This window comes from Onychomys torridus, chromosome 3 (genome assembly GCF_903995425.1).
Source record: "Onychomys torridus chromosome 3, mOncTor1.1, whole genome shotgun sequence".
Lineage (NCBI taxonomy): Eukaryota > Metazoa > Chordata > Mammalia > Rodentia > Cricetidae > Onychomys > Onychomys torridus.
In genome coordinates this window covers 148,616,696-148,639,617 of record NC_050445.1, presented here as the reverse complement: position 1 = coordinate 148,639,617, position 22,922 = coordinate 148,616,696, and the positions used below count along the sequence as shown (strand labels likewise).

Sequence of the window (22,922 nt, the reverse complement as noted above, 5' to 3'; positions counted from 1 at the left end):
ATTGAATTTTTTCCTCATGAACATGGGTCACTGGGTTAAAGATGTAAGTGTAACGCTTAGCTCTGAGAATAAGAGAGACATTGATAGACTGTCTTGTGATAAGCCCCTCACTGACTCTAAAAACAAAGCTCCTCTTTTTCATGGCTAGCAGTCAGAAATATTATGGCTGGAATTTCTCTCCCAGGCATCCAAATGAGGGGTGAGTGTCTGCAATTCTCTGTGTTATGTTTTGATGCTCTATAACCCACTTGGTCAAGGTGAATCTCGTGTTTGGTTCTGAGCATGGTTCCTGACTCTGTGCCCTGTGCCAAGCACCAGGCTGGAGATCTGTGAACTGGGAAATGGGCAGCTATCTGAGGCACATTGCATCAGACATTCCTGGGGTGCAAAGGAAGGCCTCCTTGCTAGAGAGCAGGGGGTTCCGCCCTCGGAGATTGGATTCAGTAATTTTAACTCCTTGGCCAAAGGCCAAACCTCTTGCCAACAGATATCATGTGGCCTGTAGAAAATTTAGACACAAAGCCTCCAGCTCTGGCTTTTCATGTGGACACTACAGCCTATTCTGCCCTCAGGGGTACAGCTTTAAGAATGAAGTAGCATTATAAAATCTGACATTAAAAGCATCTTAGTAGATTTCCTCACTCACAAGACATGGAAATGTTTAAGAGTGATATTGTTTTTCTTTGCAATGAGAAAATGAAGATTCCAGATTAGAGAGCTGTCTTTCTCCCCCCTCCCAAAAAAGGCCCCTTCTTATTTGCTTCTCAGATTATATATAATCATACGATTCCCAGTGATGGATGGATAGATTAGTGCTAAGATTACATTCATAAGTCAGACCCTAGTGGTAGTTTGTGAACCAACTTTGTAACTTGTCATTTTCAGCCCCCAAAGTCCATCTCACCAACACTCCTAGACAAATGTTTTGTGATTCTACACTCCCTAGCTCTTTCTATGTGTTGCCCGGGTTATTGTGAACTGTGCTTGCTAGTCTGTGTGTTCCTTTAATACAAAGCCCTACTTAAATGATTTTCGAAAACAACTAGCAATGCAGAACAGTCCCTGGAGACCTCACTTTTGAATGATAAAGGTGGGATGGGGTTAGAAACAAAGCTGTGTGGAGTGGCCTCACGGCTCATCAGAGAACCAAGCAGAGACCCTTTGGGGGATTTACTCCTTCTACAAAACTATGATGCAGTTATCAGCATCCTGCAATGTGTTAACTGAAAGTCAAGGAATTCACAGTGGGAAGGAAAAGCTGAATCTTTTCCTAGCGGGACATCTTTCCTACCTTGAAGTCCAGAACCCAAGGGGCACCAAGGAACAGAGTAACGAGAGCAGAGACTGGACAACATGATCTGGAAACCTGCGTCTGTGTGACCACTAGATCCCTCCTGTGAATGGTGCTCAAGGAGAACACGAGAGATGTATGAAGTGCTTGCTTTCATGGGATGCCATGGTTCAGGCTACAGAATTTATGTGAGTGTCTTTGTGGCCATGAGAGGGCCACATCTTTTCATCAGCTCTTCTGTGGTTACACAGATTCATCTCTGATTTATGTGTGAGGTTCTAACGGTATCACACAGGTTCTTGCCACCTTTCTTTTTTCTTTTGTTCATTTTGGAGACTGGCATGATGTGTTATTAAAATGCCCAGGAGGGGCAATAGCAGAGTGAGAAGAGGAAGAGGCAGCAGGTGATGGGAAGGACAGCCAAGTAGGTGATAAAACAAGCATTCCCCATGAAGTCCCACCTGTCAGTCTGCAGGGTACGGACAAATCCTGCCATCCTCCCTCCAGGCAAAGAGGCTTATTGGCCTGATCTTTCAGGACCTTGCCAAGGTCTGTTGTGTCCAGGATTCTACAGTCCTAAGAGTCAGTGGGGGTTGTGAACTGTTTATTTGGTACCCTTTACTGTCATGAAGGTCACTAACAAAACACTAAACTGACTTACGCAGTTCCAAGAAGATGGCTGGAGAGGTATTTCAGCTGTTAAGAGCATGCACTGTTCTTGCAGAGGACCTGAGTTTGGTTCCCAACACCAATGTTAGATGTCTGCCTAGGACTCCAGAGCCAGGAGATCTGACACCCTCTTCTGGGCTCCATGGGTACTACACTCACACATACACATACCTATCCACATAGAGAGCCACACATAATAACTGAAAATGAAATAAATCCTGGGTGCGGGGTGGGGGATGAAGATAATTAGAGATAGAGGGAAATTGGAATAGGGGCAAATGTCAGACACAGAAGTGGGCTTCCAAAAACCATGTTACTACCAGGAAACAGGCAACTGTATCACTTTTGATTTGAATGTTGACCTCACTATGTCTAGAAGAATGGTTCTCAATTTTCCTAATGCTACAACCCTTTAATATGGTTTCTCATGTTGTGGTGACCCCCAACCATAAAATTATTTCATTGCTACTTCATAACTGTAATTTTGCTACTATTATGAATTATAACATAAATATCTGATATACAGGAGATCTGATGTACAACCCCTGTGAAAGGGCCATTTGACTTGCCTCCCAGGGGTTGAGACCCATAGGTTGAGAACCACTGATCTAGAACATCACCTCTTCTATTTCTAAGAAGTGGCACAAAGTAACAACTTCTCACAATGCCATTAATGTTCATTTTGACAATGTTCATGGTCACAACACACAATCATGTACTTTAATAATACAAAATCCAAAGAATAATATGCCACTAGCTACACCAATTGAAATGAACCTGACAACGAAAATGAAAGAAACCAAGAGACTCTTCTGTTGGCACCCATACCGATGCCCAACACTATTCTTAAGGGATGGTGTCCGAAGGCTGTCCTAGCATGCCAAGTCCATTGTCAGAACTTCTGAGTTCCCAACTTTCCTGGGTGGGGAAAGAAAGTGCATTTGTATAGCCTATAGCTCTTTAAGAAACTGCTCTTGTGTACACAGGTCGACAGAAAAATAAATGCAAAGGCTAGGCACCAAGATTGCTCAGACAGAAACAGAGTTCGGAGTCAGACTCAAAACTGCCGAATGAGCCCTGGCTGTTTGAAAAGGACCGTGACATTAGTTCACCAGGGCACCAACTCCCAACTGTCAACAGGAAGAAACCCACTGGGAACTGCAACAAGTCAGAGGAATACTTGTTTTCCTACTCTACTTTGAAACAGAGGTTTCCATCTTTGAAATAGGAAAAGATAAGCTGGCTGATGTGTGTGGGTAGAACCTCTCTCTTCCTCATCTGCCCACCCATTCCTGATCCTGTAGCTTCAAGGTTGGAGTGTGGATCATACTCGTTCATTTTCTTCGAAGTAGATTTATCCCTTCTTCCTGTGTGGCCATGCCTCTTCAATAATGAGGTATAACTCTGTAATAATGTTGGAATAATGTTGGAATAATGTTGGCTCTTTCCAGGGCTGTGGCATTGATCAATGGTGTGGACAGATAACAATCCAATGTTCTGATAAAATCACAATTATACAAAAATTATTGCACTTAAAAAATCAACCCAGCCCGAGCAGCAAAGGGCCAACTCAATTGTCAGGAGGAGTTGCGCTTCCTGCCCTTTGCGGAGCATTTTGACCTTTCTGGAACCCTAGGGATTTGGTCCATCAAACGTCCAGAATTGAAGACTCCAAAAGATACCATAAGCTCCTTAAGGCTAAGTCTTGGTTCCAGGAGGCAAATCACCTCCTTGGCCACATACTACACAGCAGGGACTCAGTTTAGCTAAAGGGCCCCTACAAAAACTCAGAAGCAAGGGAGCACGGGTAGATATCATGTCCTCACCTGTGAATGAAAGAAAGATGGTTAGCATCCTAATGTCTTAACCTCCTCCCAATGCCACCTCTGGTTCTCATTATACTCAGCTCCATAACTCAGGAGGGCCTGAATTTATCTGTGTATCTTTTTGAGACTTGTCCTTTCCATAGCTCTGAATACTTTCTCCCCATGTATACATCTGTCTCTTATCTTTCCTGGTGCTTCATTCTCCCAGCCAGCCCAAGATGTTCTGGCTTTTTCTTAGTAGATATAGAGGTACCATGATGATGCTAGCCTACCACAGTTAAATAGCATATTTCCTATCCTTCTGTATTTCTCCAATGATGCTCAACTGCCCCCCTCACTCTATCGATGGTTTCTGTGTCCTTCTATAGTCATACTGCTCTATGACTGATAAATGTGGGTGCTACTTGTTACTTTAGCCAAGATCCCTCAAATCTCCAGATCAGATTTTTGAGGTCAAAATGTGAGTGCATACCACTGAACATGTCACTAATGTCTCAGTGCCCCTCCCAAGAAGCTTTGCTCACACAGTAAGTGAAATCAAGGAATTTTCAGAAGCCATAATCCCAAGGCTCTGTGGTCAATATTGTTTTCTTTTAGGGAGTATCCATTCCAATCCAAACTTTTTTGGGGGCCCTCACTCCAGTTTATAACTCTTGTAATTGACACAACATTTGCACAGTTGTCCAGGTAGAGTTGGAAGCAAGTGTCTCTAAGTGGCAGAGCGAAATCCAATATCAGAATGATTAAAGGCGCTTGGTAGAGGGGAAAATAACCATGAACTTCAGAGGTTACCTCTGCTGCTGTGACCCCAAGAAGGCATTGAAGTTTCAAGCCAACTGTGTGTGACACAGACTATGTGCTGGGTATTTGTGACTCCCCCATGACCATTCCTGTGTGCTTCCGAGTCAGTCAGCAAGGCTGACGTGAAGTCAGAGTCTACACAACTCCCTTGACCCTCAGAGCTTCTTGACTTACGGCTCAGGATTCAGAACTAGGACTTGCTGACGTTCTCGTAGATGACGTCACTGATGCAGAATTGTTGCTTCTTCCTCAGCCACATCAGCTGCACACACTGATGGATGAAGATGTACTGCTCCTAGGAGAGTCAATAGAGGCAGAGTGGGCCGTGTGGGAAGAGGAGGCACCCATACCAGGCAGCATGATTATCAGGGCCTGGTGTAAAAGGAAATAACTTTCCTGTCTTTACAGAGATAACTTTATAACTTGAAAACCCAAGAGACTGAACTTTAAAGGTATTTTACTAGTGATAGATCCTAGAACATTATTTCTTTATGTGGGTGTGTATGTGTGTGTGTATGTGTGTGTGCATGTCTGTGTACTTGTCTATATGTGTGCATGTATGTGAACACCGGTGCAGAGGCCAGAGGTCAACATCATTCTCCACCTTATTTTTGTGGCCTAAGTTCCCTCATTGAACCCGGTGCTTGGTGATTTGGCAAGACCAGCCAGCCAGCAAGCTCCAAGTGTCCTTATACATATACGGCAAGTCCTGTATGCACTGGGCCACTGCCTCTGATGCCCCATACAGCAGAATGTATTTCATTTCTTGTTCTAGCTTTACTGAGGCATGGTAAGTAATGTGTGGATAAGGTCTACACTGTGGTGCTCTGATATGAATAGTGAGATGGCGTCAGACATGCCAGTGAATGGGTGTCAGCTCACACGGCCGCCATTTTCCTTTTTGGTGATGAGAACATTTCTAACACTGCTCTCTCAGCAAATTTCAGGTATCTAGTCCTAGCTTTCTGAGGGGAAGTGGCTGTGTGGTGTAGATCATCACTGCACAGTGCTGAAGGCCATGATGTACAGCCATCATGGTTTTTGGAAACTAAAGAATTCCCACCCCATTGTACATTGGCATGAACCCTAAGAGGTATAAGTTAAACACTAAAAATGGAAAGGGTAAGATGGGTTAATTCATTTCTGATTATATTAGAAAAGGAGACCCTAAAATTATAAGCAATAGAAAAATACAAATGAAAATTTCAAGCTCCTCGGTGTTAAACATGGTAAAAGGGAGAAGCACATTGGAAGGGAGATGCTTTCAAAGCTACTCCACAGTGTCTAAGAGTTACACACGGTCTCACAAATCAGGAAATAAACAAATAAACAACCACTACACAAAACATCCCTGGGAGGTAGAAACCGTCTTCTATTGCTGAATTGTAGCAGTTTGTGCTTATTAAGTGATTTTTTAAAAAGCAAATAGAGGCAATATTAAGACACATGCAAATAGTGGCCAAGTAGTTGGGTGGGTGGCACAGTGGTCATCTCAGCGGTAGGGAGGGAGGCTGAGGCAGGAGGCACAGGAGTTGGGTGTCAGCCTGGGCTGCACAATGAGACTGTATCTCAAAAAGTAGTCACAGTAGTAAATAGAGTAAATTCAAATGGTTGTTTTCATCTACGAACAGCACAGCTAAAGAAGGGCAAAGAACCTTCAATGATGATTTTGAACGTATTAAGGTATTATCATTTCTTATTGTTGGAGAGGTAAAATTAATATCGGTGTGGACACAGATAATAGCACAAAGTAGCAAAAGCCAAAGGTTAATGCTCAATAGATTGTGTACTTTTTAAACAGACACAGACAACATAGAAAAATGTTTAATCTTCTACAAATAAGAAAGCAATCTAAAGAAGCATTAATCTTTGAAGTGGAATTTAAGAGCTTTGGGTAGTTTGAGATGTATGTGAATGTATGTATATTAATACGCTATGTGAAAATTCAGTGTGAAAGAAATGCATGCATGTATATGTAACATGTGAGCACAAATGAGTAGCTATGCGTGACTGAAAGCCTAGATAAAATCATCCAGACACTAAAGTTAGGGCACTCTGTGCCATGAAATAGGTTAATTTCGTGGTTTTTCTTTCATTATAGGTAGTACAATTAAACACTACCCCTAAATAAAGTTCAGCCAAGATGGCCTCATGTAAACAACTTAACACAAAGGAAAAAAGCAAATGCTTCAAGCCCCAGCAGGTGGGAACCTCACCTCTGTGTTCTGAACAAGCTTTGGAGCAAACACATTCCCTTATGTTATGATAACATCTCACTACACTGAGCCACCCACAGTGGTCCTCACACATCACTCTGGTATTTCTGGTGTTATGTGAACACTGGGAATAGACAGAGCTCTGGTCAAACTGCCCACTGGCCAAACTTTGTGTAGAAAACAAAAGCAAATATAACACATTTTCCTCAATGGTGCAGGTAAGTTGCCCATGATCCTGTAAATAATCCCTCATCCATGTTCTTAAAAGCACTGTAATTAAACTCATTGGATTGAGTACACACACACACACACACACACACACACACACACACACACACACAAAGATGTAAAGTAGAAAGAAGACTAGTTGGGAAGGGAGGGGCTTGGTGGGAGTGGGAATGGGATAAGAGAGTAATAGGGGTAGATAAATATGACCCAAATACATTATATCCATGTCTACAAATGCCATGATAAAACTCATCAGTATGTATAATTCATCTAATCATTGTGTATAATTAGTATATGCTAATTAAAAAAACCAAACTCCAAACCAAGCAAAAACAATGAGAACAACATAAAGCACAGGAAAAAGTAAGTAGAAGACTATTTATGGACAAACCCATAAGACCAGGAGAAAGCCAAGCTGCCTGGAGTGAGGGCAATCTGCTCAAAGCAAACCCTAACTGACCTCCAGGGGGGCGATTGGAAGAGAAACAGATGAAATGTCTAAGAATAGAACCCAGCACAGGGGAAGGAAGGAGGGAGTCCCAGCCAACTGCAGCAGCAGCTTACGGATTCAACACACTGTTATGGATCCTGTGTCATCTTATCTACTATATCCTTTACAATAATGCATGAGAATTGTCAGTCACATTTAGAGATGAGAAGTGAGAGCCTGACGAGGTGTCATGACCTGTGAGGTCCTAAAGCGGAGGCTCTGACCCTCTCCCTGGCTCAGGCACTGTTCCATCTCCCCACAAGGATGGAGAAACCCCTAAATGTGCTAATCAATTGAAAACGGTCAGGACCAAGTGGACTGCCCATGAGTGCTGCACTGATCTCCAGAGACCCTGAGGACATGGCTACTTGAATCAGTCACTTTTGCCATTCCAGGGGATAGCATGGTGTGATGAAATCAAGGGGGTAGACAGGGTGGAGAAGGTTAGAAAATTAACAACCCAAGATGAGAAGAAATATGCTATTCAATTCCTGGGTTGATTATGTACAGAAAAACCAGCTCTCTGCGGGAGACTGATTCTGTCCTCTTGATTGGCGTGCTTGATTGACAAGTGCAAGACAAATCATTTAGTTCTTTCTTCTTTACTTATTAACCAAGTGAATTAGCAGGCAGCAGGATCTGAATGTGAGTGGGCTGGCGGACAATGTGAGAGGAATCAACTGGCATTGGAAAATACAGGTTGGACCAGGAAGTACAGAGAAACAAGGGGAAATAAGACAAATGAACAAGATGTTCTAGATGTAACCGATAAAGCAGGCATAAACAAACAAGTGGAAGGGTCCATCTTGGACTGCTAAGGGAATCAAGGGTAAAGCTGGGGGAGCTGGGAAGGCAGGAAGCCTGGAGACCTGGGCCCCCTTTATTACTTTGACTCTCCCAGCAAGTTCCTGGAAGGGACAGCAGACTTTCGAAAGACTGTTTCATGGAGATAGATGTCAACCAGAAATGTGGCTGTCAAGAAGAAGCCAGACACCTAAAACTGGGGCCAACATAAGGGAGAAAACAAAGCATTGTCCTAACTGTAGGAAGCCAGCCCCACAGAGGCTGGGCTGGCTTCTGCCATTCTCACACTTGAAGATAGTGGAGGGGAATGAACGGGAGGGTCCATGTGTACAAAGGTGGTTTTTAAAGACCGATTAAGCTTCTGTAGTTGTGAAAAATCACAAGTAAACAGTCTGTAATCAACATCTATAAAGTTAAAAGAGATATAAATCGAGGAATTAAGCCTGGTCATTCATCAAGCAAGATGCTTAAAATAAGGTGTCTTTTGAAGTATGGGGATTTATACATATCATATAGGAATAGGTTTTGTGAAAGGTATATTAGATATAATGTGATGGAGATGGTTTTATTGCATATTAGGATGTGCGTTTCCAGAAGTTGAACACCAAAAGTTCGGGCTCAGATCCAGCTCCTGCACTTCCCTTCCCACCTGTCCCTTCCCCTCCCACCTCTCCCTTCCCCTCCCACCGCATCCCAAGTCCAACTTCGTGAGCTCAGTTTTACTCAGACCCACCAAGCGCACTACTTAGTGCTGCCTCTGTGTGCATGGGTGTGGGATCTCCTGGCTGGTGGGCAGTTTCCCATGCCCTGCATCCCAGCCAAAAATCGACTGCTTCTTCCAAAGTCACTCACCAGTTGTCAACAGCACCCCAGGGCCCACCTCCCACTCTCCACACTGGGACTTTGTCTGGCCTGCTCGTGCACAGGTTTTGAGCAGGCCGTTACTACTGCACAATCCTATCTGCAACTGCTCTGTTGTGTTCAGAAAACAATGCTTCCTTATCGTTATCTACTGCCTCTGGCTCCTGTATTCTTTCTGCCCTCTTTCAAGTGGATCCCTGAGCCTCTGGAGGAAGCAGGTGACACAGACTCCCCCTTTAGGGCTGGTCACTCAGCAGTCTCCTGCAACCTGCTCAGTTGTGGGTCTCTGCGTGAGTTACCATCTATTGCAAGAGGCTTCTCTGAAAGGGACAAGATCCTGCCCAGGACATGCTTCCTAATTGTCATTAAGATGTCCGACTGTTAGTGGGTCACTGACTCAAACTACCGTGATGTGGGTGCAACTAGGCAACAATTGCATTCGCACGGTTGTGCCAAGCCTTGCTCAGATGGAGCTGGAAACAGTGGGGGAGAAAAGCAAACAAGGATAGGAAAGTCAACGTGGAGACACTGGGCCATTACCCTCCAGGCTATTTGAGTTATATTGCCATCTAGTGGTGCGTGGTAGAAGCTACAGGAGGAAGAACAAGGCATTAAAAGAAATGTCTGGTAAAAGAGTGGTCAGGTTTGACCTTGTTCTAATCCACAAGCCTTCTCCTCCTACATGCTTCTACAGGAAATGCTCCACTGTGTCCTTGAGGCTGAGGAGTAACCTTATAGACCAGTGATTTGGATTAAAAAGAAGGCACTGTACTTGGGTTTTTGCACACACACAGACACACTCTGGCTGCTGCTGGTGGGCACCACAATGCAGCCTAGAGCTGTCCTTCCAGGCTGAGCACATTCTAAGGTTTCAAGGGAAGGGAGGACTTGGAAGAAGAGGAGGCAGAGGGAACACTGGTTAATAGCACTAGGGAAATTCTGGAGTGCACCATCCATTCATTGATTTAAGGGACTGGGACAGTAATGGGGAGCTTTAAAACCAAGAGAGACGGAATGCACAACTACAACTAAGAGTTATCATCTAAAGTGAATGGAGACGAAGAGTCACGTGGAAGGAAAAAATAAAACAAAACAATGGTGAACTTATTGACCAGTCTGTCATCTCCAGTATAAATCAAATCATATCAATCTTGCAGTCTCTCTTCAGTGGCACTTACCTGGATTGACTGCTACTTTCAGTGAATTTCATACTGCTCAAAAAGCTTTTTATTCTATTGTAGACACATCTACAGGCTCTAAATCCCTAAAAGGCAGATGGAGCCAGAACAAGTATAGTCACTATACACAATGGTGCTCTGAGAGGCTAACCCCTATTTGTTTGTACTGGGGCAGTTTTAAATACACACAGCGAGACAATGGGAGAGATGGATGGAAAAACATTGTGACAACTCTATTAAATCATAAAGTTGGATAATGGGTGCTTTCCGTCAAGGGCGATTTAAGCATACATATTGCTTCAGTTCCTACCTCCGTCTGCACCATTGACATCCGGTATGACCTCATTTCTGACACCAATCCTAAGATGTCCACAAATTCATGATCTCGAACATGCTGCAAGAGCCTGTCCAGGGCAATGAACGTTCCTGTTCGTCCCACACCCGCACTGCAAAAGAAGGTTGAGATGGTGCGTGAGTCACAGCAGGCTTCTGTACTGTTGGAAATCAACTGGAAACTTCTAAAGTTGATAGTCAGCAGTGAAGGGGGAAACTATTCTCCACAGTGCCTTCCTCTGAACTGGCTCTTCACAATGCAATGCTGGTCAGTGTTGCTTGGGTGTCATATTTTTGGCCATCACTGTTTCTTCCTTATAGAAGTAAAGGTTTGTATCACGTCTGCCCTGGGTTCTCTGTTTTTGGAGGAAAGTAAAGACCCTGTATTGGAGATAGTCCTTTCTCCCCTTAAGGTAGGGGTGCACATTAACAGCCTTCCATCTCAGGAACCTGGAACCCACCTCAAAGGTTTAGTTGGCAAGCCTGCTGCCTAACTCCAGCTTCAGGGCCATAGACCTGTGTTCATGTTCAGCTCTGGTCTCAGACTGCTCTACAGCACACATGCCTCTATTGACCCACCCAGGAATCTGCACGCATCTCCCTGTGATCCTCTAAATAACTGCTCTAAAGTCAAAGCTAACAATTGAAGCCCATGTCATCCAGTTCCTGGATCCCAGCGCTCAGAGTGTGGCTGGATGTGGACAGAGGCACCACCTCTGCATGTCAAAGCCAGCTCTTCCCTTCTTCCAATCACCCAGAGAGCCAAAAGCTTCCAAATTCTAAATTACACTCACAGTCTGGGTAAAGAGACAGTTGTAGCCTATTTACATGTGGAATTTGCTAGAGGATAAAAACAAAACTAAAAGCCTTGAGTTCAGAGTTCAATTTACTTTTTTATTAGATAATTCTTCTCTCCTGGGGCTTCTCAGATAAAACAATCTTCCACTAAGCATGTCCCTGTAAAGTCACACCCAGAACAGCACTTCCTGGCAGCTGTGAAAGGAGTCTGCCCCCACAGCTGCAAGCAGCTTTATTTTCAGAGAACTGTTTGAGAATAATCTTGTTTTTACGACCTGCTTTGAAACCGTGAAAGTCTATGGAGGGCAGATGAGATGGACTCTGTGCTCCTTCAACAGCCACTCACCAGCTCACCAGCATTGCGGAGCCCAAACATTGACACACACAATGCACATACACACAGTGCACACGCACACACACACACACACACACACACACACACACACACACATCACATCACAGCAGAACACACACTGAGAAGGTGAGGTTTACTCCAGAGGTATCACTTCCCATAAGGAATTAGTATGAATTATGATTTAAGCGATGTTAGGATCTATTTGTCTCATTTTACTTCAGCTTCTGAAATTCCAGACGCAATTCTGAAGGGCAATCACATTTATCAACATACCAAATACTTTTATGTTTTCTTTCCTTCTGCTTTCTCTTAAGTTTATTTAGACTGTTTTGAGCCATGAGAAGCTTTGTAGAACTGACCGAATATTTATTTATTGGCTATCCACTCTGGATCTCCATGACGATGTCACATGGTATTTGGTCTTTGGAGACCCATATATCTAGATTTGAATCTTAACTTCTTTGCTCTAGTTGAATGGACTTTTGTAAGTCTTCTCATTTCTATGTTCTCATGTTCTTTTGCTTTTAAAATTGGGATAATAACATCTATTTTAAGATGAGCATAGCAGCACATGCCTGTAATCCCAGCACTCAGGAAGCTGAGGCAGGAGAATGACTGCAAGTTTAAGGCCAGCCTGGGCTAAAGAGTGAGTTCAAGGCCAGACTGGGCTACAAAGTAAGACTCTATAAAAGAGAAAATTAAAAAAATATATCCCACAGACTATATTTATAAACTCACTATATGATAAGGAAACAGTAATACAGTAATACAACTAAGTACAGATTTAAAAATCATAATTATTTTATGATTAAATTCGATAAGGTTTTTATAGAAAGAAAAACATGGTGTGTGTGATGGTTAATATTGTCAACTTAACAGGATCCAGATTCACCTAGGAAAGTGGTTCTCAACCTTCCTAATGCTGTGACCCTTTAATACAATTGCTCATGTTGTGGTGACCCCCCAACCCTACAATTATTTATGTTGCTACTTCATAGCTGCAATTTTGCTACTGTTATGAATCTTAATGTAAATATCTGACATGCAACCCCTGTGAAAGGATTGTTCAATCCCCAAAGGGGTTGTGACCCACAGGTTGAGAACCTCTGGCTAGAGACAAACTCCAGGCATGCCCGTGAGGGAGTTTCTAGACAGGTTGACTTGGGTGGAAAGACCAGACCTGAAGGCAGGCATCTCCACTGCATGGCTGCAGCCCTGCTTGAATGAAAAGGAGAATACCGGCCACCACCAGTATCCATCTCTCTGCTTTATGACTGTGGCTGCCTTAAGCCCTTACCACCATGATGTCCTGGTCTTGCTAAGACAAACCAAACCCTTGAACTAAGTCAACTTTCTTAAGTAGCTACTGTCAGGCATTTTTGTCGCAACAGTGAGACAGGTAACCAACAGAAAATGCCAGAGGAGGGTTACCTGCAGTGGATGATCATGGGTCCTTTGCTCTTGGTGGCTTGCTGGCGAACCATGTACACAAACTGCAGGATGCTTTCGGCAGCATTTGCCGGAGGTACACCATGATCAGGCCAGGCTGTGTAGTTAAAATGCATCACATCCTGTGCCTCGTCAGCCTGTGAGGGAGACACGCCAAGGACCACAGATTAGACACTTCACCTACACTCAGCATGGCCCGAGCCACCATTGAAGATTGGGGTGGTGCTACATCCTACTACTTTTCATCACCCGTCCCTTTCCAGCTCTGAGGACCCGATGGCATGATCAGGTCCTGAAGGGAAAGGTTAGTTGTAATTGTATAAATCCTCAAAAGATGGAGACATAGGTTAACCCATATCTGTTAGCTAGTAGCTAAGAACAAGAGTTTATGTAGACTCAGGTTGGCATCCTGCCTCTTCCACATAGAAGCTGCCTCAGGCCTGGCAGGTGAAGTTTTGGAAGCTATTGTTGGTGTCCTACTTGGAGCTCTCCTGCAGCTCAGCTTATCACAATCCCTGCTAGTGGAACCACTGTTCCCTCATCCAGAGACATCCTCTAGCCAATGAGCTTTCCTGAAAAATCCCCAAGAGATCAATCACATTCATGTGCCAAAGCATACTGCAGATAATGACGAATGGAATGGGCCAGCACTACAGTGCCATTCATGCCCCAGAATTCTTAGAGGACCTGACTGAAGTTCAACTCTAGCTGGTTCCACAGTTGTATATGGCACCTTACTTTGCTTTAAACTAGATACACAGACATCAATGGGTATCAACTCTGTTTAGTCTCCAATAAGTTATAGGAATGATTTGTTCCCTTGTTAACTGTGAGACTGGTTCCCAAATCAGGCTGTCTCAAGTATCTGATTCATCCTTCAAACTTGCAAAGACCCTACAATCCTCTGTGGCTAGAATATTCTAGAAAAACTTTAAAAGGTTTGGGGGCTCAAGTTTATATTCAAGTAGTAAAGAGAAATAAATTGCAAAGAGCAAAACCAACAGTCTTAAGCAGAATTTGCATCTATATAAGTGAATTTTATATAAACAAGAAGTGCAAATATATAGTAATATCTATGCAGATAACAATGCCATCACTTCAACTATACCCATCATCTCTTTGGCACCTAAGATTGTATGCCATTCATAGGCAGCATGAAGTGCTCAGAGATTCTTGTTCTGGGCACAAGATGTAAAGGCTGTGAAGATGTGTGCTGGCCTCCATTATGGTTGTCTTTAAGGAATATGTCACCAAAGTAGCCCCTCCATAACAAACTGTGCACAATAGCAAGTATTCAACACTGTGGGTATTTCAAGTTAGTCACCAGATACCCTGGCTTGTCTAGAAAGGCTCACAAAACATGCCAGCTCTGCTCACATGCTGATCATCATATTGTCTTTCCACATCCATATTCTAATACAGATAATCTGAAAATGCCATCTGCTAAAAAGTACAAGCGGATGGAAAAGGAGGAAAGCTGCTAGACTGCCGTTAGTTTCCTCACAGCTCCACAGCAGGTACATGGAACTGGCAGCAGGCTTTTCACTCGATAGCAAGGCTCAGAGTCCATCGGAATAGATAGCTTGGTGCTGTTTACTCAATTCCTACCAATCTCTGAGTGCTGGGAAGTAGCAAGCCGGCATTACAGTCATTCCCCTTGTTTAAATGAGAAAACCCTTCTGTTTGGTCTGACTCAGCTATCCTACATTCTCTTCCTCTGACGCTCTCATCTATATCTTTGTATCTTGTTGAGAAGATACTGGAGAACTTTACACATCTCAATATGGAGTAAAGAAAGAAGGGCAGGTGTAAAAACAGAAGGGAAAAATTGCTTGGTTAGTACAGATCAGTGCTGTCTGACCAATTTAGGTTCTGTCAGCTTGCTGCCCAAAGAGGGCACCCTGACACCAGATGCTGGGAAATTCTGAACTGCCTTACAGGCAAACACTGTTGTTTTCTGCTTTATTTCTGGTATTGAAATTCTTCACGTGATTGTCATTGAAAGATGGGCCCGTCATTTAAAACCAAGGACAAGAAGCATGTTATTGATTGCCCTATGATCTATGTAAGTCCCTGTAAAGGGAGCAGGCACAAGAACAGACCCTATATTGTGCTCTGTACTTCCCCCCCTGCTCCCAGATGCAAACGTGGGGAAAGATTAGTTCTCTATTCTTTAGCAATTTACACTGGCTTTCTTGCTGAACAGTGCAGAAAGCAAGCTCAGTTTAAATGGCATTAAGGTTATGAAGTATCGCCACCAGTAGGAGGTCGATTGTCTTGGATAGTGCTTTATTAGTTTTGCAATTGTTCATTCCAGAGAGAAAGAGCACTTGCTGGTGAAACTGACAGTATTCGGGGAGGGAGGGGGCGAGGAGGAAAAGGCAAAGAAAGAAAACTGTAGTGGCAGTGTGCTTAGCTGGAGCAGTATGCAGGGGACTCTGACGCAGGCAGGCAGGAGCCCAAAGAGTCAGAGCCCGGGAAGGCTTCAAAGGGAGTGACTGCAAAGTTGAGTGGGCTGCTTGGGGAACAAGGAAGAACTGGATAATTCAAAAGAAGAGAAGGGTAGAAACAGCCGGTTACACACACTGGGGTGTACCTGGATATTTTTTTTTTACACATCCCAGAGAAATCTACTGTTTACAGCTAATAGATAAGAACTGGTTTATTACTTATAGACACCAGTAAGTGGGTAGTTAACTGAGTGCTTCTGTTGTTATTGTGATGGGTAACCTTTGTTTACATGAAGAATTAATACACATTTTCCAGAAAGGGCCAGGTGGGTATTTTAGTATTTTTTAGATATTGCATCCATGTGGTTTCCATGACAGTCATAGACAATACATCATAAATAAATGTGGACTGTGATCCAACAGAACACCATGAGAGCTGAAGTTTGAATTTCACGTAATTGAAATATAATATTTCATGTGAAATAATCTTTCAATTTTTTTTCTTGGAGTTCTGGGTCTTATTGTGTCATCAGAGCCAGCTTCATACTTCTAGTCCTCCTGCCTCAGCCTCCTAAGTGCTGGGTGATTGGTACATCCACCATGCCTGTGAATGGTCAATGCCATATGAAATATTACCCAACTTCTCCCAGTCCTTTCAAGTCATTTCTGTGAAGGAGGAACTCAGGGATTTGCATGTGTCATCAAGTGTTTAGGCTGCTTGGCTGTATCTCTGTCCTTCCAACATTTGAATGCAGAGAAGCTGCTCTTAGGTATGTGGGATGTTTGATCACACTGTGTGAAGATGTGCTGCTGTTTTATCTCATCTGCCCAAGGCACCTTCTGATTGGTTTAATAAAGAGGTGAACGGCCAATAGCTAGGCAGGGAAGGATGGGTGGGATTTCTGGGCAAGGATTGGAGCTCTGGGAAGAATCTAAGAGGCAGGGGATTTGCCAGTGAGGAAGTCAGACATATGGTACTGAGGAGAAGTAACAAGCCACATGGCAGAACACTGATTAATATAAATGGGTTAAGCTTTAAATCTAGTTGGGAACAAGCCTAAACTAAGGTCAAGCTTTCATAATTAAAAGTAGTCTCTGTGTCATTATTTGGGAGCTGGCAGTACAAAGAAAGACTTGTTATACTTAGTTAGGGGGGGTTACAAAACAAGCAGTGGGTGAATTTGGCTGGTCCACAGAAGTCAGTACACCCTCTCCTGCTCAATATCATTAGGAAGGGCTGTTTCTAAGCAGAAAAGAACAAGGCAAGAGGAATTTCCAGTTAAGGTTTGTTCTCAACACACAGCTCATTCCAGGGGGACTACCCTAGTGGAAATGCTTTTCTATTGACAGCAAATGGGATAACTCTGCCTGACGTGAGCACTGGGACCTAGGACAGATACCATCAGCCCTCAAATACTTGTCAGCAGAGATGGGAGCAAGGCAAGGAAACAGATCTTCCTAGAACTCTACCTAATTTTAAGAGAGACATGGAACCATGATTAAGAAGGTGTAGACATTGAAACTCAGAACAAAAATCCTAACTAGTAAGTGTCAGGTCTGATGTTTAATTTGAAATGTCCCCATGCCTCATATACCTTGCTGTCACTCTTATCTGATTAAGGCAAGTAATGAGGACACACCCCTCTCACTTGGGGTTGACAGTCCTGTGCAAGTTTGAGATGGGCCAGTGAAGACTTTCCTATCATTTCCTCTGGCCTTTGAAGACAACATTTCATCCATATAACACTTGATAAATAGGAACTGTACTGAGTCAGATCTTTTGTCTCTTGCAGGTAGCAGCAGGACAGACAGAGCCTCAAGTGCTCACAATCTTACATAGTGATGGTTTGATCTCCCGGTCTTTGTGTGACCGTATCGGTGGAAGTGGAGGGCTGGAGACCACCCTCCCTGAATCTGTTGAAAACTTACGTAATTGATCCGGAAGTGTCTGCTGGCCCAGCCCTCCTGCTCTTCCTCAGAGATCATCTCCACGGTGATGTCCCCATAGGCGATGGGTTCTTCTGTGAACGGCCAGTAATGGTCACATTTTACCTGAGGCAAAAACAAATGCTTTTAAAAACAAACAAACAAAAAGGCAGGGAAGAAACAGAGTCTGTGCTCAGTGAGGGGCAGCGACAACCCTCATTTCAGAAGAGACATACAGCCCCGTGGTCAGGGTGAAAACTAAGCAAGTCCAGTCGCTTGTCTGACAGTGGACACAGCATTCAGGGCGTGAGTGGGCTGTGAATGGGGCAGGCGTGGCCAACAGGCACACGGCACATAGGTACACACCCTCCTTTTCTCGTTGCACTGAGTGAGCATGACGATGATATGGGACTTCTGCTGTAGGACCATCTTCCAGAAATCGTTTCTGGTTTCTGGCAGTGGCCCCTGGGTGGCGATGTACTCCTGCGGTGAGTTGTATCCCTGAAAGATGAGTGACAGAAAGATGAGTGAGTGACAACGTTAACACCTCACCAGCCACCGTCACTAGCAAATGCTGGTGGTCGTCGTTCAATGCTCGTGAGGACAGCTGACATTTAGCTGATGACAAGGCTGGCAAAGGACCACACACTTACATAGCATCTCCTCTGCCTTATCCCGAAAGAGGTATTCAGAGGAATTGTACGGGTCGGTGTGATTTTAAGTTATGTGTGATTTAAAGCGCTCTGTTGTAGGAACCTATCAAACTATGCCCACGCCTTTGCATGTCAACCGCAATCTTTGTTGCTGCTTTAAATGCACAGGTGCACAGGTGTAACCCTGTGAATGTGGGCCCTGGAGTCTAAACACAGGGAGAGGCTCTTCAGTGCCACCACCTTCCTTTTCCCCTGCTGGTCTCTTCTCTCACAGGGGTCTGTGAGTCCTTCCCTCTATCAGATAGTGGTTCTCAATGTGTGGGTCCCTTGGGGGTCGAAAGACCCTTCCACAGGGGTCACAATTCAGATGTCCTGCATATCAGATGTTTACATTATGATTCAGCACAGTAGCAAAATTACAGTTATGAAGGAGCAATAAAAGAATTTCATGGTTGGGGACTGCTGCAGCGTGAGGCGTTGTATAAAGGGTCGAGGGGGGGCAGCGATGAGGAAGGTTGAGAACCACTGCATCCTATATTCTGAACAGGAACAACAGAAACTGCTCAACTGCTCACTGCTCCCTGGGCTCAGTTTTTAGATAGGAACAGCTGCCTCTTCTTCACCTCACACACATGCACAGTGCCTGTGGTCTCCCACTGCCTGGACTGTGCAGTTTTGAGCATTAGGATGCCTGATTTTCTTTTTCTACTTACAGGAATATAGTTGGCATTTATGTAGTCTGCTCCTTCCTCTTCATTCATGGAGACTAGTCTCACTCGGCTAAAGTCATCTATGAAGAACAAGGAAAAAGATACATTAAACAGTCAGAATGCAAGAAAAAATTATTCCAACAGTCTCTATCACATATCAAGTTAAATCAAGCCCTGAGGAAAGAGAAAATCTACTGTACTCCCATACTAGAGACATTCTATAGCCTTAGTTTCTCCTTTAGATAACACATGACTAGATTCCAGCCACTCGGCTCCTCCACCTCTGCAAGAAACATCTGCAGATGCTTCGGGCAGGAACTAAAATATCTTTGTGACCACATGGAAAGCTGTAGTATGTAGCTTAAATGTATGATTCCCATTTCATGAGAATAGAAGACCCAGGAGCCTTTTGAAATTATTATTATTATACTATTAGTTTAACTTTTTTGTTGCTGGGCATAGAATTTAATCATGTGTGTGTGTGTGTGTTTTCACCCATGTGTGTATTAAGAAATGACTACTATAATTAATCAAACAAGCATATCACACTTGTTATTCTTTTGTGGGAAAGGTATGTAAAGCCCACTCTATTATAAATTCTTCAGTGTACCACACATGTTAGTAATTACAGTCCTTACAGTGTGTCTAGACCCCTAGACTTGTTCATGTCTATGAAATTAAAGTGTCCTCTCAACCTATATCTCCCACCCCAATTCCTGTTGGCTCTCTTCTGTGTTGTCATAGTATTATTGTAGACTGTTTTGATTTCAGCTTTTCATCTTGATTACTTTCCCTATTCTTTTCCTTTAGTTTATTCTGAATTATATTGTTAATTTCTTTTTAAAACTATTATATATATATATATATATATATATATATATATATATGTGTGTGTGTGTGTGTGTGTGTGTGTGAGTGTGTGTGTGTGTGTGTGTGTGTGTGTGTGTGTGTGTGTGTGTGAATATATATATTCACCCTATGTGGTGCTGATCTTCATGAAGAAAAATCTCTTCTTGATAGTAGCCAACTGTCAGTTGGACTTAGGTCCACTCAATAGGTCAATAGGACCTGGTACTGGAAACTAAGGTGACAACCCAGTGCTGGTGAGGCCATAATCTTAGAGGAACCTCTGATCACCACTTTACTAGAGAAGAATAATTCCCAGCTGCATTCTAAATACCTACATCCACAGGTGAGTGTACCTCTTCCTCTTCATCCAAGAAGCTTCCCTTGGCAGTAGACAGAGACCATTACAGAAATCCACAACTGGTCAAAATACAGCGACCAACTGGTCATGAGTCCCCAGCCCCAGTGGGTACATCTACAATACAACTCCTGCACCTAAGCTCAGGGAACATTGTAGAAGAGGGAACAAAGTTTGTAAGAGTCAGAGGAACAGGAAGTCTGCGTGTGTCTCCTAGAAATGACAGGGACACTATACTCGTGAGATCATAAGAATGTGGGCATCTGAATAAGATGTGAAACAGGGCAACTCAAACAAACATGCTATCACTGAAGGGAGAATCTCATAGACCCCACCACCAGACAAAGAGCCACAGACAGCTAATGACTGCCGGAGAAGGGAGAATTTGTCTTTCCTAGGAATTTATTCAATTCCAAGTGTCAGCCCTGAAGTCATATACATATGAACAACACTAAATAACCTGAGCAGGCTGTATTCAGATTTGAGACAATAATACTCAAAGGAAAAGAGGCCATGAACTGGGAGGGAGTAAGAGGGGACAGGAGAAGCTGGAAGGAGGAAAAGGAAAGAGAGAAATGGTGTAGTTACATTTTAATTTTAAAAAGTTTAAAGCAAATTGCACTTAACTGTCATATGTTGTGACCATATTTTTCATTGCTCTCCACTTTCCCTCTTTGCAACCTTTCTTTGTTGATTTTTGTTTGTTTTGATTTTTATTTCTTGCTTTTTAGGATGTGTGTGTGTGTGTGTGTGTGTGTGTGTGTGTGTGTGTGTGTGTGAGAGAGAGAGAGAGAGAGAGAGAGAGAGAGAGAGAGAGAGAGAGAGAGAGAACCAGAACATATGAAGTTGGGTGGGTGGGGAGGTGAGGAGGACACAGGAGGAGTTGGGGAAGGACAAAGAATATGATCAGAATAAATTGTAAGAATTTTTTAAAAGTATAAACATTTCTAAATTACTGAAACGTATTGGCTTCAAAGTAGCCATATTTTGTTGACTGCTAACTTCATTGAATTGTACTGAATGTGTCAATTAGAAAAAAGGCTGTTGGGGACTTCTTAATCGGAAAAGCAGACGTGAAATGTTATTATTATAATTCTACTTGCTTTTATCAAGAAACCACATGAAGACGAGTGATGTCTTCCTAGACTTTTAGTTTTCCTCTTTCCCTGTTTGCCTTCTTTCCTAGCCAGCCCTGAGGGCAGCAGAGATGGGAAATCAGTCTGTCTTACAGGCTTTATAGCTGCGCTATGCATACTTTCTAGTACCCCTCTCTTGAATGTTGTTTTAGTACAGAGTGCTAAACTCCCACTGAACTCACCAGGTATGAGCAGAAGGCATTCATACGCTGCACTCTGCCTTAACCCCTTCACTCCCAGTGAATTCACAGAGAACATTTCACAAGAGCACAATTATCTGGTCCCCATTCAGCTAAGCTCCTTGGTCCCCAAAGGGCCAGATGCTTAGTCCCTTCTGCTCAGAAGCAATTTATGTGAAAGCAGTGTAATGAAATCTCCCTCCACCCTGTAAGATCCAGTTAGGCCCAGGAAACCGCAGCGATAGAGCCCTGCAATTCAGACTGCCCCTGAGTCTGGCTGGGAACCTGTGAAACTTGATCAAGCTGCAGTTGCAGTGCTTTGACCTTTGAAAAGACAGGGCTGGGATCAGGACTGTCTCAGGCTTACATGGGAGGATGTTTGTGTAGCGGTTTTTGCCTCGGTTCAGTGGAAGATCTGCAGCGAAGTGTGGAATATCCAGTCCAATCAGTTTCAGCTCCTGCAAACAAGAGAGAATAGGGTTGAGTTTCTGTACACAGTATGGACTGGATGGCTCACTCTTCACCTGGGACTCTGCATGTCTAAAACGACAGCATGCACTTGGCTAGATGATAGTGCAGCAGCTTATTTTAAGGGCAGAATGTACTTAACCGCTCTGTCCTTGTCAGCTGGCTCCGGTCTGTATCTGGGGAACTTAGGTGAAATGGGAGCTCACTACATGCTCGCTTAGTTTGGTTTCTTCTCCTGTCCTTCTAGCACCAGCCAGAAAGAGCTCATGGCCGGGAAAGCTGCTGCTCGCAGGATGAGGAGACAACCTGAATGGGACCCACAGCCTGAAGTAGAAGCGTCCCCACGGGCGCGCGCACCTGCGAGTGGGAAAACTAAGCATTGAAGGGATTTTAAGGTCACTGGTTAGCATGGCAGCAGTGATGTGCTGTCCAATATGGGGCAGAAACAGCTTGAGTTTCTCACAGATGATCCCGAGAAGCAAGGTCTTTGCGGCAGATGGAGTGTGGGAGGCTTGGGAAAGGAAACACTTCCCAGGTTTATGATGAAGAGGGAAGCTCACATGTAAGTTGTTCACGTAAACCTTTCCTATTCTATGAGGAGATGCAGGTATCCTTTTTCTCATAGGCAATAAGCCTCAAAGAAGTGATGAAAGAGGAGAGAGGGGAGAAAGGAGCAGGAAGCCATCTCTGTGCTGTAAAATCGGGATGAACAGTCTCGGAATGTCTGAAAAATGGAGATGAGCTGGTCGTGTTGAGCAAGCCCTAGACTGGAAGAAGACCCTCTTGACATCGGCTGACCTGTAACTCGTCCTGTGACTCCCTTTCCAGAAGACGCGTTGGTATTTTCAGAGAAGCAGATAACTAGCACACCTCTGGAAGAGGGGTGCCAGCTGCCCC

At 43.7% G+C, this 22,922-nt stretch overlaps 1 protein-coding gene across 3 annotated transcripts in view; it reads right to left on the bottom strand.

Moving 5' to 3' along the window:
- Window positions 1–2,651: 2,651 nt before the first annotated feature.
- Ptpro (protein tyrosine phosphatase receptor type O) overlaps window positions 2,652–22,922 on the bottom strand; it is a 212,408-nt gene continuing 192,137 nt past the window's right edge. For all 3 annotated transcript variants that reach the window (XM_036182201.1, XM_036182202.1, XM_036182203.1), the window contains 8 exons: window positions 21,925–22,015; window positions 19,042–19,118; window positions 18,042–18,176; window positions 17,679–17,801; window positions 13,282–13,436; window positions 10,675–10,810; window positions 4,762–4,882; window positions 2,652–3,786 (listed from right to left, as the gene is read on the bottom strand). In XM_036182201.1, the coding sequence (XP_036038094.1) occupies window positions 4,778–4,882; window positions 10,675–10,810; window positions 13,282–13,436; window positions 17,679–17,801; window positions 18,042–18,176; window positions 19,042–19,118; window positions 21,925–22,015 (822 nt within the window). In that variant the 3' untranslated portion in view covers window positions 2,652–3,786; window positions 4,762–4,777. The remainder of the gene's footprint in view (window positions 3,787–4,761; window positions 4,883–10,674; window positions 10,811–13,281; window positions 13,437–17,678; window positions 17,802–18,041; window positions 18,177–19,041; window positions 19,119–21,924; window positions 22,016–22,922) is intronic.